This window comes from Pseudophryne corroboree, chromosome 9, assembly GCF_028390025.1.
Source record: "Pseudophryne corroboree isolate aPseCor3 chromosome 9, aPseCor3.hap2, whole genome shotgun sequence".
Classification (NCBI taxonomy): Eukaryota; Metazoa; Chordata; class Amphibia; order Anura; family Myobatrachidae; genus Pseudophryne; species Pseudophryne corroboree.
Genome location: NC_086452.1, coordinates 40,440,758 through 40,459,282, shown reverse-complemented (window position 1 = coordinate 40,459,282; position 18,525 = coordinate 40,440,758). Strand labels below are relative to the sequence as shown.

The window sequence follows — 18,525 nt, the reverse complement described above, 5'->3', positions numbered from 1 at the left end:
TTCCATCCCCACACACCACAGTCTGTGTCTCCTTCCATCCCCACACACCACAGTCTGTCTCTCCTTCCTCCCACACACACCAGTCTGTGTCTCCTTCCTCCCCCACACACCACAGTCTGTGTCTCCTTCCTCCCCCACACACCACAGTCTGTGTCTCCTTCCACCCCCACACACCACAGTCTGTGTCTCCTTCCTCCCCACACACCACAGTCTGTCTCTCCTTCCACCCCCACACACCACAGTCTGTGTCTCCTTCCACCCCCACACACCACAGTCTGTGTCTCCTTCCACCCCCACACACCACAGTCTGTGTCTCCTTCCTCCCCCACACACCACAGTCTGTGTCTCCTTCCTCCCCCACACACCACAGTCTGTGTCTCCTTCCATCCCCACACACCACAGTCTGTGTCTCCTTCCACCCCCACACACCAGTCTGTCTCTCCTTCCTCCCACACACACCAGTCTGTGTATCCTTCCTCCCCCACACACCACAGTCTGTGTCTCCTTCCTCCCCCACACACCACAGTCTGTGTCTCCTTCCACCCCCACACACCACAGTCTGTGTCTCCTTCCACCCCCACACACCACAGTCTGTGTCTCCTTCCTCCCCACACACCACAGTCTGTCTCTCCTTCCACCCCCACACACCACAGTCTGTGTCTCCTTCCTCCCCCACACACCACAGTCTGTGTCTCCTTCCACCCCCACACACCACAGTCTGTGTCTCCTTCCACCCCCACACACCACAGTCTGTGTCTCCTTCCACCCCCACACACCACAGTCTGTGTCTCCTTCCACCCCCACACACCACAGTCTGTGTCTCCTTCCACCCCCACACACCACAGTCTGTGTCTCCTTCCACCCCCACACACCACAGTCTGTGTCTCCTTCCTCCCCACACACCACAGTCTGTGTCTCCATCCTCCCCAGTCTGTCTCTCCTTCCACCCCCACACACCACAGTCTGTGTCTCCTTCCACCCCCACACACCACAGTCTGTGTCTCCTTCCTCCCCACACACCACAGTCTGTATCTCCTTCCACCCACACACACCACAGTCTGTGTCTCCTTCCACCCCCACACACCACAGTCTGTGTCTCCTTCCACCCCCACACACCACAGTTTGTGTCTCCTTCCTCCCCACACACCACAGTCTGTCTCCTTCCTCCCCACACACCACAGTCTGTGTCTCCTTCCACCCCCACACACCACAGTCTGTGTCTCCTTCCACCCCCACACACCACAGTCTGTGTCTCCTTCCACCCCCACACACCACAGTCTGTGTCTCCTTCCACCCCCACACACCACAGTCTGTGTCTCCTTCCACCCCCACACACCACAGTCTGTGTCTCCTTCCACCCCCACACACCACAGTCTGTGTCTCCTTCCTCCCCACACACCACAGTCTGTCTCCTTCCTCCCCACACACCACAGTCTGTGTCTCCTTCCACCCCCACACACCACAGTCTGTGTCTCCTTCCACCCCCACACACCACAGTCTGTGTCTCCTTCCACCCCCACACACCACAGTCTGTGTCTCCTTCCACCCCCACACACCACAGTCTGTGTCTCCATCCTCCCCAGTCTGTGTCTCCTTCCTCCCCACACACCACAGTCTGTGTCTCCTTCCATCCCCACACACCACAGTCTGTGTCTCCTTCCACCCCCACACACCACAGTCTGTGTCTCCTTCCTCCCACACACCACAGTCTGCGTCTCCTTCCTCCCCCACACACCACAGTCTGTGTCTCCTTCCTCCCCCACACCCCACAGTCTGTCTCTCCTTCCTCCCACACACACCACAGTCTGTGTCTCCTTCCTCCCCCACACACCACAGTCTGTCTCTCCTTCCTCCCCCACACACCACAGTCTGTCTCTCCTTCCTCCCCCACACACCACAGTCTGTGTATCCTTCCTCCCCCACACACACCAGTCTGTGTATCCTTCCTCCCCCACACACCACAGTCTGTGTCTCCTTCCTCCCCCACACACCACAGTCTGTGTCTCCTTCCATCCCCACACACCACAGTCTGTGTCTCCTTCCACCCCCACACACCAGTCTGTCTCTCCTTCCTCCCACACACACCAGTCTGTGTCTCCTTCCTCCCCCACACATCACAGTCTGTGTCTCCTTCCTCCCCACACACCACAGTCTGTCTCCTTCCTCCCACACACACCACAGTCTGTGTCTCCTTCCTCCCCCACACACACCAGTCTGTGTCTCCTTCCTCCCCCACACACCACAGTCTGTGTCTCCTTCCTCCCCCACACACCACAGTCTGTGTCTCCTTCCTCCCCCACACACCACAGTCTGTCTCTCCTTCCTCCCACACACACCAGTCTGTGTATCCTTCCTCCCCCACACACCACAGTCTGTGTCTTCTTCCTCCCCCACACACCACAGTCTGTGTCTCCTTCCACCCCCACACACCACAGTCTGTCTACTTCCTCCCCACACACCACAGTCTGTGTCTCCTTCCATCCCCACACACCACAGTCTGTGTCTCCTTCCTCCCACACACCACAGTCTGTGTCTCCTTCCACCCCCACACACCACAGTCTGTGTCTCCTTCCTCCCCAGTCTGTGTCTCCTTCCTCCCCACACACCACAGTCTGTGTCTCCTTCCATCCCCACACACCACAGTCTGTGTCTCCTTCCATCCCCACACACCACAGTCTGTGTCTCCTTCCACCCCCACACACCAGTCTGTGTCTCCTTCCTCCCACACACCACAGTCTGCGTCTCCTTCCTCCTCCACACACCACAGTCTGTGTCTCCTTCCTCCCCCACACCCCACAGTCTGTCTCTCCTTCCTCCCACACACACCACAGTCTGTGTCTCCTTCCTCCCCCACACACCACAGTCTGTCTCTCCTTCCTCCCCCACACACCACAGTCTGTCTCTCCTTCCTCCCACACACACCAGTCTGTGTATCCTTCCTCCCCCACACACCACAGTCTGTGTCTCCTTCCTCCCCCACACACCACAGTCTGTGTCTCCTTCCACCCCCACACACCACAGTCTGTGTCTCCTTCCTCCCCACACACCACAGTCTGTGTCTCCTTCCACCCCCACACACACCAGTCTGTGTCTCCTTCCTCCCCCACACATCATTCTGTGTCTCCTTCCTCCCCACACACCACAGTCTGTGTCTCCTTCCTCCCACACACACCACAGTCTGTGTCTCCTTCCTCCCCACACACCACAGTCTGTGTCTCCTTCCACCCCCACACACCACAGTCTGTGTCTCCTTCCTCCCACACACCACAGTCTGCGTCTCCTTCCTCCCCCACACCACAGTCTGTGTCTCCTTCCACCCCCACACACCACAGTCTGTGTCTCCTTCCACCCCCACACACCACAGTCTGTGTCTCCTTCCTCCCACACACCACAGTCTGCGTCTCCTTCCTCCCCCACACACCACAGTCTGTGTCTCCTTCCTCCCCCACACATCACAGTCTGTGTCTCCTTCCTCCCCCACACATCACAGTCTGTGTCTCCTTCCTCCCCCACACATCAGTCTGTGTCTCCTTCCTCCCCCACACCACAGTCTGTGTCTCCTTCCTCCCCCACACACCACAGTCTGTGTCTCCTTCCTCCCCCACACACCACAGTCTGTCTCTCCTTCCTCCCCACACACCACAGTCTGTGTCTCCTTCCTCCCCACACACCACAGTCTGTCTCTCCTTCCTCCCACACACACCAGTCTGTGTCTCCTTCCTCCCCACACACCACAGTCTGTGTCTCCTTCCTCCCCACACACCACAGTCTGTCTCTCCTTCCTCCCACACACACCAGTCTGTGTCTCCTTCCACCCCCACACACCACAGTCTGTGTCTCCTTCCTCCCCCACACATCACAGTCTGTGTCTCCTTCCTCCCACACACCACAGTCTGTGTCTCCTTCCTCCCCCACACACCACAGTCTGTGTCTCCTTCCTCCCCCACACACCACAGTCTGTGTCTCCTTCCTCCCCACACACCACAGTCTGTGTCTCCTTCCACCCCCACACACCACAGTCTGTGTCTCCTTCCACCCCCACACACCACAGTCTGTGTCTCCTTCCACCCCCACACACCACAGTCTGTGTCTCCTTCCACCCCCACACACCACAGTCTGTGTCTCCTTCCACCCCCACACACCACAGTCTGTGTCTCCTTCCATCCCCACACACCACAGTCTGTGTCTCCTTCCTCCCCCACACACCACAGTCTGTGTCTCCTTCCTCCCCCACACACCACAGTCTGTGTCTCCTTCCACCCCCACACACCACAGTCTGTGTCTCCTTCCACCCCCACACACCACAGTCTGTGTCTCCTTCCACCCCCACACACCACAGTCTGTGTCTCCTTCCTCCCCCACACACCACAGTCTGTCTCCTTCCTCCCCACACACCACAGTCTGTGTCTCCTTCCTCCCACACACACCACAGTCTGTGTCTCCTTCCTCCCCACACACCACAGTCTGTGTCTCCTTCCTCCCACACACACCACAGTCTGTGTCTCCTTCCTCCCCACACACCACAGTCTGCGTCTCCTTCCTCCCCCACACACCAGTCTGTGTCTCCTTCCTCCCCACACACCACAGTCTGTGTCTCCTTCCTCCCCCACACACCACAGTCTGTGTCTCCCCAATGACTTCATGCTGCATTCCCAGCTGCCCCACCCCATCCCAATGCCCTGTAACCCCTCACCAAGCCACTCTTACCCCGGGGAGAGACTCACCTGCTCTGTACTCCCCAGTACCCTGACCTAAACACCGCACAGTAGATCCCAGAAAGAAGAGATAGGCGCAGGTCATGGGAATCCTGGTCAGCGGAGCTGCTCCCAGGTCACGTAACTGCCTGCAACAGAGCCAGAAGAGCGGGCGCACAGTCAGTGTGGGAGAGGCTCCTGTCACTCTGAGGCTGCGCCAACACCGCCTATAACTCGCTGCCCTCTGTGAACAAGACGGCTCACATCCATCAGGCACTAAGCGTTGTATCCCCTCTGATCTTTGGGGCCCGGTACAGGTGTCCCCTTTGACACCCCCCCACCCCGTTGCCGGCCTCTGCTACTGATATTGGCTAATATCTTATCATCCGTATAACCACCACGGCGTGAGAAGTTTGACCTCCCAAACCAATATGACTCCCTCTGTCTGTTACAAAATGTTCTGCTCCTGAACTTCCCACTAAAAAAAACTGAATAAAGAATCATTTAGCCCAGCTAACCGCAATAGTATATACTTTTAATATACAACCTTATTGTACCAGGTGGATGTGTCACGTATAGGGTTCTATTATACAATTAGCCGTATATTCAAGTCTCTTGCACAATTAATATTTATTATTCTTCTCGGTAGGGATGTCTTCCCCTTCCACACCCTCACTATGACATGCTATCTATAGTATGATGGGCAGCACGGATGGTGTAATGGTTAGCATTGCTGCCTCACAGCACTGACGTCAAGGGTTTGATTCCCACCATGGCCTGTACTGTGTGTAGTTTGTATTTTTCGCTCAACAAAATTAACCTGTGTGTGTGTGTGTGTGTGTGTGTGTGTGTGTGTGCGCGCGTGTGCGTGTGTGTGCATGTGGTAGGGAATATAAAGTGTAAGCTCCACTGGAGCAGGGACTGATGTGAATGGGCAGATACTCTCTGTAAAGCGCTGCGGAATATGTGTGCGCTATATAAATAACTGGTAATAAATAAACATTAATAAATGACACCAGGCTTCATCTTTGGGTTGCATGACCTAATCCTTGGCTAAACAATACATTATGTATAAGGCGTGTTACTGCACACAGTAATCCGTAGCTGCTATGTAAAGTTTATGGCAGCCTCTCGGTCCTGCTGCGTGAATAGATGGAAGATGACAATTATCCCTTCTGTAAACCTAATAAAACATGACGCGTCATTATTAAGGCGTGATTTGTTTTGTAAGAGGGTTAATCTCTCCCTCAGGTGATTATATAACCGCTGCTGTATCGGGAAAGGTCACTTGTCCATTATAAATGCGGCGTGGGGAGGTTTGCAGTTACCAGAGCGCCACCAGTCAGTCACCTGTATTGTGATGGACACAGTTGCCCGAAATACACTGCCGAGTGACCGCTCTGAGTTCTGGTGGTGGAGGCGTCTCATCCCTGTAATTATCACCTGATATTAGGATGAAAGACACGATTCTAGGGATGCAAAGAATATAAAATCACATTGTAAGATTCTGCTGGATTGTGAGCTGAATCTGGACAGCGTGTGCATATTAATCCGGGGAGCCGTGGTATTAAATCATTTAGATTGTAACTCCTGGGACAGCGGCCGGTGTCACGTGCAATAGATTCGCAATGGAATAAGTCATCTGATATTGTTGTAATGCGCTTGCACCAACGTGACTCTTTCATCTAATATAATTTCACGCCGAATAGTAATTTCTGTCTTATCCAAATGTAGCTACATTCATTTATTATAAGTTCTCATCATTCTACAGAAATAAAAGTGCACATAACCTCTTAGGTTCTGGAAACATCCAAAGATGAGAGATTTTTAATAATAATAATAATAATTAGCTACCTTGAGGCCATGCTTTGTACTTGTACAGGTGCAGGTTTTCAGGACACCCCTGCTTAAGCTCAGCATTTCATAGACTTATTGGCCTACTGCAGAAGTTCTCAAACGTGGTCCTCAAGGCACCCCAACGGCCCATGTTTTAAGTATATACATGCTTGGCCACAGGTGACTTAATTAGCACCTCAGTCAATTTGATTTAACCATATGTGCTGAGCCATGGATATAACTAAAACATGGACCGTTGGGGTGAAACCGAGAATTTGACGGCAGATAAGAACCACTTGGGCCATGTAGTCTGCACCTTATATTCTACCATATTTTTTTTAAATCTCAAACCTTATTTGATCCTTGTTTCTTTGTAAGGAGATCCTTATGTCTGGCCCATGCATGTTTAAATTGCTCTACTGTCTTAGCCTCTACCAGCTGTGATGGGAGGATATTCCACGTGTCCACTACCCTTTCTGTGAAGTAATTTTTCCTCAGATTTCCCCTAAACCCCCCCCCCCCCCTTCCTCCAGTGTCGGTGCATGTCCTCGTGTCCTATTGCTTCTCTTCATATGGAGAATGTTTCCCTCTTGGACTTTGTTAAAGCCCTTGATATATGTGTAAGTTTCTATCATGTTCCCCCTTTCCCTTCTCTGCTCCAAACTATACATATTGAGATTTTTTAGTCTACCTGGGTATGTTTTGTGAGACTAAAAGACCACGGTTGAGAACCTCTGGCCTACAGTATATGACCAAACACCGTTGTTCTCTGTTTTCTATTTACTCTAACTACTTTTAGATTTTGAAAGAAAATAAGATTGATACATTGGGATTCCAATATTATTAAGTTTGTGTTTTGTTTTGTATTTTTTGCACTAGTTGAACAATCAAATTTTGTTTGGAAAAAGCCACCAAAATGCATCTGCCATTATCAAGTCTGCACCTTCCAAGCTGAAGTTGGTACTTATAAGGTAAGAGCACATCTAGTAATTTAACCTGAGCGTTGAAGAGCATTTACACACGTAGACTGCCCCTTATTCCTGAGAATGGGGCCTGTGGGCCAGGCCAAGCCTGGGCTTTATGATGGACTGGCTCTGACTCAGGTTCAGGTTGCACTCCCCTCATAACCGTGCATGAGAGGTGACACCTAATGCTTCCGGTTGAGAGAGACTTGCTTGCAGCCATAATAGACCGTTTTGAAGGAGTTCTAGGTGACCGTGCTGGAAAAATGACTCTAGTTAATTTATTTATTAACAGTTTCTTATATAACGCAGCAAATTCTGTTGCGCTTTACAATTGGAAATAACAATGATATAACAAACTGGGTGATAACAAACAGTCATAGAGGTAGGAAGGACCTGCTCGCAAGCTTACAATCTATAGGGATGTTTCAAAGACATTGCATGTGCTCGCTAAGAAAGTCTGTGTGGGGCTGCAGCTATAAATGAAAATATTCTAATTAAATGCTAAAATATGTTTTTACACTTTTTAAAAGTGAATGAATGACTGTGCGTAGTTGCTCTATAAATTATTCTGGTAACCAGCGGTGCCTTTAATAGTGATTTCTAACCTGTAGCGCCGGAATTGCCTCACCCCCCCAACATGACATCACGCTGAGGGGGCGGGGCCACAGCCACTAGGAAGTAGAGCACTTCCCGGAGCATCATTAAGACACTCAGCAGCTCTACAGACTGCAGGATGTGTGCCCGGAGGGTCCTTGGGAAGCTAAGGGGCAGCTCTGCAGCAGCGCTACTGGCTACATGGTACCCGAGCAGGCACCCTGTAATCCAGATGCAAGTGCCGGGGGCAACAACAGTGCCACACCCAGGTACCTCCGCCCTGGGTATCGACACTGCTTATCCACCCCTAGTTATGGTCCTGATAACATGTTGGGGTTTTAGTTGTGGTGTGCCCAGGGTAAACACATGGAATAAATGAATAATAAGGACGCTGATTTATTTTCCACCTCAGGCAGCCCGATGACCAAGCACATACAGTACCTGGTGATGCTGTAATAAGTTTATAGTGTGCTTCCGCTATAAGAAATAAAAGAGAATGCTATAAGCATCTTCAGCTGTGCAGACCCGTGTCACTGGCTGTGTCTGCACTGTGGAGCTGTAGCTGTGCGGACTCGTGTCACTGGCTGTGTCTGCACTGTGGAGCTGTAGCTGTGCGGACTCGTGTCACTGGCTGTGTCTGCACTGTGGAGCTGTGCAGACAGGTGTCATTGGCTGTGTCTGCACTGTGGAGCTGTAGCTGTGCGGACTCGTGTCACTGGCTGTGTCTGCACTGTGGAGCTGTAGCTGTGCGGACTCGTGTCACTGGCTGTGTCTGCACTGTGGAGCTGTGCAGACAGGTGTCACTGGCTGTGTCTGCACTGTGGAGCTGTAGCTGTGCGGACTCGTGTCACTGGCTGTGTCTGCACTGTGGAGCTGTAGCTGTGCGGACTCGTGTCACTGGCTGTGTCTGCACTGTGGAGCTGTGCGGACTCGTGTCACTGGCTGTGTCTGCACTGTGGAGCTGTGCAGACTCGTGTCACTGGCTGTGTCTGCACTGTGGAGCTGTAGCTGTGCAGACTCGTGTCACTGGCTGTGTCTGCACTGTGGAGCTGTAGCTGTGCGGACTCGTGTCACTGGCTGTGTCTGCACTGTGGAGCTGTGCAGACTCGTGTCACTGGCTGTGTCTGCACTGTGGAGCTGTAGCTGTGCGGACTCGTGTCACTGGCTGTGTCTGCACTGTGGAGCTGTAGCTGTCCGGACTCGTGTCACTGGCTGTGTCTGCACTGTGGAGCTGTGCAGACTCCGGTCACTGGCTGTGTCTGCACTGTGGAGCTGTGCAGACTCGTGTCACTGGCTGTGTCTGCACTGTGGAGCTGTGCAGACTCGTGTCACTGGCTGTGTCTGCACTGTGGAGCTGTGCAGACTCGTGTCACTGGCTGTGTCTGCACTGTGGAGCTGTGCAGACTCCGGTCACTGGCTGTGTCTGCACTGTGGAGATGTAGCTCTGCGGACTCGTGTCACTGGCTGTGTCTGCACTGTGGAGCTGTAGCTGTGCGGACTCGTGTCACTGGCTGTGTCTGCACTGTGGAGCTGTAGCTGTGCGGACTCGTGTCACTGGCTGTGTCTGCACCGTGGAGCTGTGCGGACTCGTGTCACTGGCTGTGTCTGCACTGTGGAGCTGTGCAGACTCGTGTCACTGGCTGTGTCTGCACTGTGGAGCTGTAGCTGTGCGGACTCGTGTCACTGGCTGTGTCTGCACTGTGGAGCTGTAGCTGTGCGGACTCGTGTCACTGGCTGTGTCTGCACTGTGGAGCTGTGCAGACTCGTGTCACTGGCTGTGTCTGCACTGTGGAGCTGTAGCTGTGCGGACTCGTGTCACTGGCTGTGTCTGCACTGTGGAGCTGGAGCTGTCCGGACTCGTGTCACTGGCTGTGTCTGCACTGTGGAGCTGTGCAGACTCCGGTCACTGGCTGTGTCTGCACTGTGGAGCTCTGCGGACTCGTGTCACTGGCTGTGTCTGCACTGTGGAGCTGTAGTTGTGCGGACTCGTGTCACTGGCTGTGTCTGCACTGTGGAGCTGTGCAGACTCGTGTCACTGGCTGTGTCTGCACTGTGGAGCTGTAGCTGTGCGGACTCGTGTCACTGGCTGTGTCTGCACTGTGGAGCTGGAGCTGTCCGGACTCGTGTCACTGGCTGTGTCTGCACTGTGGAGCTGTGCAGACTCCGGTCACTGGCTGTGTCTGCACTGTGGAGCTGTGCAGACTCCGGTCACTGGCTGTGTCTGCACTGTGGAGCTATGCAGACTCCGGTCACTGGCTGTGTCTGCACTGTGGAGCTGTGCAGACTCCGGTCACTGGCTGTGTCTGCACTGTGGAGCTGTGCAGACTCCGGTCACTGGCTGTGTCTGCACTGTGGAGCTGTGCAGACTCGTGTCACTGGCTGTGTCTGCACTGTGGAGCTGTGCAGACTCGTGTCACTGGCTGTGTCTGCACTGTGGAGCTGTGCGGACTCGTGTCACTGGCTGTGTCTGCACTGTGGAGTAGTATTGTGTAATTCAGCATGTGACGTCCCTTTCCTCCTGCCTCTGCGTTCCTGTACAATATCTAGTAATGCCCTTTTCACACTGACAAATATTTCCCGGGTTATTGCACATGAACGCGCATCAACCCGGGAATTTACTCAGTGTGAAAGGGTCCTGAAAGAATATCAAGGCGACCCAGCACGTTCCCTGCATAGGGGGAGGAGGTGCTTGGAGATGATTATCTCCAAGCACCACCTACGGTAGCGTTCGCGGTGACGTCACCAACCCGACAATATGAAGGGGTCTCAAGCCGGGTCGCACCTGGGAAACACCCGTGTACATATTCCCGGGTGCGACCCGGCTATTGTCAATCTGAAAGGGGTATAAGTTAGAGAGGTCACAGTGACTGAGGGGTAAGTGTATGAAGCAGTGATAAAAGTGGAGAAGTGAGCCAGTGGAGAAGTTGCCCATGGCAACCAATCAGCATTGACGTAACATTTATAATTTGCATACTATAAAATTATATTGGGCAACTTCTCCACTGGCTCACTTCTCCACTTTTATCATTGCTTCATACATTTACCCCTCAGTCACTGTCAAGTCCTGTCCCCTCTACTTCTCAGTTCTGTAATGGCTGGAAAATGGTGCGGTGGAGGGTGTGTCATGTGACTGACAACTTACAGCACGGGTTCTACCAGGTACAGCTCCCGATTAGTATAAGAGATGTAACGTTACATAAATAAATCTCGGAGCCGCATCCTGCATTGTGGGAGGAAAGTGGCGGAATCCCATGAAAACACGGGGAGAACATAAAAACCCCAGTGCCGTGAAATAGCAATGCTAGCCACTGTGTCACAGTGCTGTCCGTTTGTCTCTTATTAGTATTGTGTAATTATGCGGTTGCTTTATTTTATAATCTTTTAAAAAAAACAACACATTATTCGTTCTTTACTTAAAGGAACTGATATTTTCAGCTTTAACTAAATTTCATCCATAGAAAGTGATTTTTCTGTCAAATTCCAATACTCAATGTCTTTTGTTAATCCGTGTCCACAATTGTAATTTTTTTTTCTTTAATATAGCGTTAAAAAAGTAATATATACTTTATTCAAGGAGTTTACCATATGTTCCTGTCCTGAGTGGAAGTGTACAGCCATTGCTAGCATTCTAGAACGTTCTGATGCAATGACAGCTGCATCGCCTATGGTAGAATTGCCTAGAACTTGAATAAATACTTTGTTTACATTTCCATTATTGTTATCAAATTTCAAAAGGAATCTCTGAGTCCTCTTTCCAACGGAAGGTGATCAAATCCTTTATCTGTTCTCCGAGGTCACTACCTCTATATTGCACCCCTGCATACTGTATACCTCCATTATTTTATATGCTCTTCCCATTATCATGGCAGATGTTTACTAAGTGTTCACTATTTTGTGTCAGCTTATTCCTATAATAGCATAAATGTATACAACATATAGGGGTCTATTTACTAAGCCCTAGATGGAAATAAAGCGGACGGAGATAAAGTACCAGCCAAGCAGTGGCGTCACAAGAGTGGTGCGCGGGGTGCGGCCCGCTCCCGAGTGTCACCCGCCGAGGGGTGACACCAACATGCTGGCTCCTGTCACTGTGTAGGAGTCAGCACTGCAGGTACAGCACTCCCGGGAGGCAGCCCGCATCTCCCAAACCCCGCAAGTGTAGTGATGGGTAGTTCATGAATGATTAGTTCAAAATGAACTAATCTTCAAAGTGAACTAGTTCGTTCAGTTCACAGCTTTGGCAAAGATTAGTTCATCAGGAAGGAGGAGTCAGACACAGACAGAATAGAGCCAGCATTAGGCTTCTCACTGTCTCATTCACTGGATTTTCACTTCCTGAATCTGATGCTGTGAAATGAAAGTTAAAAGTACAACACAGCCCAGCAATCATCTAATAAAAAATAGCATCTGCACTGCCTAGCCAAAGTGTATGGGGTAAATTTACTAAGGTGGGAGATTTTTTTAGAACTGGTGATGTTACCCATAGCAACCAATCCGATTATATTTATTATCTGCTAGAAGCAGCTAGATAAATGGTAAGTAGAATTTGATTGGTTGCCATGGGCAACATCACCAGTTCTAAAAATCTCCCACCTTAGTAAATTTACCCCTATGTGTGTATGTGAGTGAGCATGTGTGGTCATGCTGCTCACCTTTCTGTGATACAATCACTGTCCTATTAGTCCAGATGTCCAAACACTTGCTGCTACTTCTGGTACTACTGGCTCCTGTGCATACTGCTGTGCTAAATCTTCTGCTGGGTGTTGTGTAGGTGCTGCTGCAGCACTGTTTTTATTCAGCTGTCACTCAGCAATACTCATGAGTCAGTACATCTCTGCTGCCACAGGGGTCACTGCTGTGCTCAGACATGGAGTGGACTCACTCTGTGGAGCTGAGTGAACTGCATTGTCCTGAAGAGTCGTGAGTCATTCTCCTTGCAAGTAGTTCAGTAGTTCAGCAAGTAGTTCAGTAGTTCAGTGATTCATTACAGTTCACTGATCAGTTCACTGACTCAATGACTCATACAGCCATACGAGTCAGTGCAGTACTTCTCAGCTACCATGTGTGGCATTGCTGTGCACAGGCATATGCATTGTATGGAGCTGATGCTGAACTGCATATAGCCATGATTCATTCCTCCAGTATATTAGGTGACAAGCTACACTCCCAATCAGCTAAAGACACAGTGCTGAGTGCTGCATGCTATCCTGTAGGGCAGGCATGTCCAAACTGCGGCCCTCCAGCTGTTGAGAAACTACACATCTCAGCACGCCCTGACACAGCTTTAGCATTCTCTGACGGAAAAACTGTATCAGGGCATGCTGGGATATGTAGTTTCACAACAGCTGGAGGGCCGCAGTTTGGACATGCCTTCTGTAGGGTATGATTACTCCACACAAGACACAGGGGGATATGTACTATGAACCTTCAAGTGACATAAAGTTGAGCAGTTGCCCCTAGTAACCAATCAGCTTCTGTCACTTTATATACTGTTGAACATAAATGACAGAAGCTGATTGGTTACTTTGCAACATCTCCACTTTATATCTCTAAGGTCTGTTACATTGGGGCAAAGGGACTTTTTCTTTTCTTTTAATTACTGTATTTTAAAAGCAGAAAAAAATAAAAGTGATTTATGACATTACTCTGGATTTGGGTCTTTCACTGCCTATTATGAAGTAAAAAGGAGTACCAACAATGGGATTAATATTGCAGAGATACATATGTCAGTATAAGGTTGCTATATAACTTATTGCTTTTCTTAAAAATAAAAAATCTGACATATTACACACATCTGATCATTTGAAAAAGATTATAACTCCTACAATGAGCTAGTATTAGAAATACCTACTCTATGTGTAATAGTCTAGACTAGTTCTAAATCTAATCACTCCTTTCAGTCTCAGAGGCAGTGAGTGAAATGATGAACTAGATGAACTAATCTTCTGAACTAATCTTTTCAGTGAACTAGATCATAATGAACTAATCACCGAACTGAACTAGATTTCCCATCACTACGCAAGTGACGAAAAACTAGTGTCTGGACATTAAGCCCCTCCCCGCAAAGCCACACCCCTTTTCATACCCCACGTGATTAAAAACGAGAGACGGGGCATGAAACCCCGCCCCTTATTGTGAAGCTCCGCCCCTTTTCACCACCGCGGCGGGGGTCCAGAGGGTAAGTGACGCCTCTGCATCCAGGTACACTGTAAAATACTGTAGATATTTGTAGTTAGATCAGGGTTGAAAAAATATCCAGGTATAAGTATTTAAAACCTGGGAATTGGGTGACTTGCCAATTTGGTGCTTATTGATCTGCCAAAGAGTGAAATGGACCACCCTTGGGTTATTTAAATCGTTTGGAGAATTGGATATCTATCTTAAGTTAATCCATCTTTTCGTGTAATTAAGTTATGGCCTCATCCAGCATTAATTGCCCGTTTGAAAGTCATTTTACGCTAGAAACCCACAAGAGATCTTTCTGTTAACTTTAATTCCATTAACACTGGAATTAATGTAGCAAAAATTTAAAACTTAAAAAAAAATTAATTACTTCTACAAGAACTTGATCTTCATTGTACACTGGGATAAATATTAAAATGTCCTGCTGGGTGAGATCAAAGGACATCGTTTAGCATTTAAGCAAGTTCCTGAGTCAGCAGAACATTTCCATATCTTAGCAGAACTCTCTTTGGAGATCCCTGTGAAGATGATCAGATTAGCAGAGACAAAATAATTAAATTAATTCTGTGTTAATAGTACAAGACATCCTGGGGAGCTGCCTTACCCCAGCTGAGGTCGCCCCTTCCTTGATAGAGAACAGTAATTGATCTTTTTAGTTGGATACAGTTCAAATATAGCGGTAAAAGAGATTATAACACAACTCCTCATTTGCAGATGACTAAGAAACCTTGTGCAGAATATGGTGAACCAAGGCACGGTGGCTCGCTGCACTTGCCACAGGTTATATTCTCCCTCTGTGGGTGTTGTGGACACCCGCAGAGGGAGAAAAGCCTGTGGCCCCGGTATTCCGACAGATGGTCTCGTGATTGCCCTTAGTCATAGCTTATCATTCTCAAGACTCCCCTGTTTTCATACTAGACACTTCTTTCATTAATTCGCTTGCAAATCTATTTGCCCTTTTATAGTCTGTCCTTTACATTTATTATAAGCTCCGCCCTTATGTCTGACATTAACCAATGACAGCAGGTCCATGTGAGCCATGTTCTGCTCCCGATGAATTAATCGGGTTGCAATCTCTTGTCAGTGAGAATCAGGAAGGAGATGAAACCTTCCCTCTTGTAATCAGTGTATCTCAGGGAGGTTTTGTCTCAGGGAAACTGTTACAGCAGTGGTGCCGTGAGGCTCTTGCAAGGGTACCTTGGGTTGACGGATCAAATTATTTATGGTTAAAGTGATAGGCAAAACCAGTGCTAGTGGCTGCCAGTGATAAAACGTAGACAATCAGAATCACAACTCTGTACACTAGCACATAACTGACCCCAGAGGTGTAGCGAGATGCCATGGTGCCCAGAGTAAGGGTATGTTTTGGCGCCCCTCTCCCCTGTACTGAATTGGGGGCCTGTCCAACATGTAATGGCATGTTACATTTGAAATGAAACAATATTTAAATTGGTGACAGGGTCAGTTCTAGACCTTGTAGAGCTTATTGCGAAAGTTTCCTTTGGGTGCCCCCATGTGCCCACATAATAGTACCAATTCACATTACACCACACAGTAGAGCTGCTTATACACGTTACGCCACACAGTAGAGCTCCTTATACATATTATGCCACAGTAGAGCTCCTTATACATATTATGCCACAGTAGAGCCCCTTATACACGTTATACCATGGTAAAGCCCCTTATACACGTTATACCATGGTAAAGCCCCTTATACATGTTATGCCATGGTAAAGCCCCTCATACACGTTGCACAACAGTAGAGCCACTATGGAAGTAGCTGTATTAAATGATTTACTTTTTTTAATTCAAATAAATTAAAAACACTATGTATGCTTCTTGACTGACCTGACCTCACAACTCCCCAATCCTTTAATGAAAATAATGCCCCAAATGTGACCTCCCACAGACCTGATAATCCCCCCAATATCTCAATGAAAATAATGCCCCAAAACTCACAACCTCCCCAGATCTGATAATCTCCCAATTTCTCAATGAGAATAATGTCCCAGAATTGGCTGAGGGGCAGAAATAGCTGCTCCGCAGCAGCTTGAGGGGCAGGGAGAGCTCCAGAATGTGCTGGCTGTCAGTGTCTCCTGCTGACGCCTCTGCCTGCCCTAGTCTCAGAGTCTGAGTCCGTGTGCGCCTCCTCTGCTCCTTCTTCTCCTGCTCTGCGGCACGTCCTCTAACTTTTCCGGTGCCTGGAGCTCGTGCTCCACCGGAGCCACCCTCGCTACACCCCCGACTGACCCTGAGGATGACAGGTAGGCACCGTTTACTTAATTTAATGTTGTTTTTCCAAACTTATCAGCAAGAAACATTTGGCCTATGGGTGCCGTGAAAAAAATGCTGTTACGGTAGGGCGCCGTGATTCAAGAAAGTTTGGAAACCACTGTGTTAGTGTTGATTCGGAGAGGTTCTGAAATAATTTAGTAACACTTACCAGAAAGTCTCGCTGCTTGTGCCGTAGTCTTTGTTGCCTGCCTTTCATGTAGCCGACATATGCTATTATACTTACAGCTTTTGTTACTGAATGCAGCTACATGGAATGTGACGCTTATCTGAAGTGTACCCGTTTCCTACACACTGGCGAGCTAATCACTTACCGGCGGTGAAACGCGCACAGCTCAGCATGTACACAGCAGACTACACTGCAACCTATTTACTAATTATATAGAAAGCTGAAAAGGCGCGCCAGGACTTACTGTAGTAATTAGCGATGTTAATAAATGCACAATACGATGGTGAAGCAACTGTGTACTCTTAATATATTAGTGCCTATCTGAATCGGAGGACATGAGTCGTGTTATCATATTATATCATAAACCTCGTTTCACCATTCCAAACCTTGCCTTTATTTGATGTTCAAATGTATGCAGATTTGTGCACCTTGCCTTTTAGACCTAGAAAATCAGGACTGTTGGTAGTTATGGATAAGAGAAGTAAAAAATAAGAAAAAACAGATGAGGAAGAAGAGATCTTCCAGGCTATTGTCACCTTGTTAGCACATCAGAAGAAATATGCTCATTTACACGGCCACACACCTTACTGATGCTGCATTATAGACTATGAACACATTCGCTATAAACGTTCACATGCTGCCCCAGCATTCGGCGTTCTAGTAAGAAGCGTTCTGCCACTTTCCATATACATACTTCTAGCATGCGTGTTCCCCAGCCCGTAGCACCCTGCATGTCAGGAAATTACCATACGGTATCAGATACACGCACATAACAGGACATACACCCACTGGCTACTTGTCCTTTTATCAAACGTCGCCTCTTCTGTAAAAGCGAATTGTTTACCAACAAAATATCACCTTTACATTGAATTCCAGTTCTCTCCAATCTGCCACCTGCGATGTGTTTAAAAAGCTAATTTTACAGTTTGCGGTCACAGTACGATTTACTGACAGTTCTGTTTGATCACGGAGAGCCTGTTGTGAGCTGTGAAATCCCAGCGTGTCCTCATTCTTTATCCTCCCTTTCATGTCTAGTAAAACAGAATGTGTTTCCGCTACAGTAGGTCATTTTACAGAATGGAAATTTCCTATTGTAAATATTAAACTTGGATATAATAATAATTTTTAAGGCCTTCTCACAAGAGTTTATTCATAATTTTGAGTTTGGGGATCTCGAGCACAGGATCTGGAAGGGTGTAGGTGCGCCTATTGAGCACATTTAGGCCCTCATTCCGAGTTGTTCGCTCGCTAGCAGATTTCAGCAGCATTGCACACGCTAGGCCGCCGCCCTCTGGGAGTGTATCTTCGCTTAGCAGAATTGCGAACGAAAGATTAGCAGAATTGCGAATAGAAAATTCTTAGCAGTTTCTGAGTAGCTCGAGACTTACTCCTACACTGCGATCAGCTCTGCCCGTTTCGTTCCTGGTTTGACGTCACAAACACGCCCTGCGTTTGGACAGCCACTCCTCCGTTTCTCCAGACACTCCCGCGTTTTATCCTGGCACGCCTGCGTTTTTCCGCACACTCCCAGAAAACGGTCAGTTTCCGCCCAGAAACACCCACTTCCTGTCAATCACACTCCGATCATTTCAACGATGAAAATTCTTTGTTCGAACGTGAGTAAATCTACTAAGTTTTGAGCTAAAATACTTAGTGCATGCGCACTGCGTACCATGCGCATTTTTGCATTAATCGCTCCTTTGCGAAAATCGGCAACGAGCGAACAACTCGGAATGACCCCCTTAGTCCGGGCATATCCGTTCTGACCGCGTCAGCCAGGAGACGCCGTCAG

At 49.0% G+C, this 18,525-nt stretch overlaps 1 protein-coding gene across 7 annotated transcripts in view; it reads left to right on the top strand.

Annotated features, from left to right (window-relative positions):
* The window catches only part of PATJ (PATJ crumbs cell polarity complex component), a 446,647-nt gene that overhangs the window by 328,202 nt on the left and 99,920 nt on the right, over positions 1-18,525 (top strand). For all 7 annotated transcript variants that reach the window (XM_063939224.1, XM_063939227.1, XM_063939228.1 and 4 more), the window contains one exon: positions 7,410-7,501. In XM_063939224.1, the coding sequence (XP_063795294.1) occupies positions 7,410-7,501 (92 nt within the window). The remainder of the gene's footprint in view (positions 1-7,409; positions 7,502-18,525) is intronic.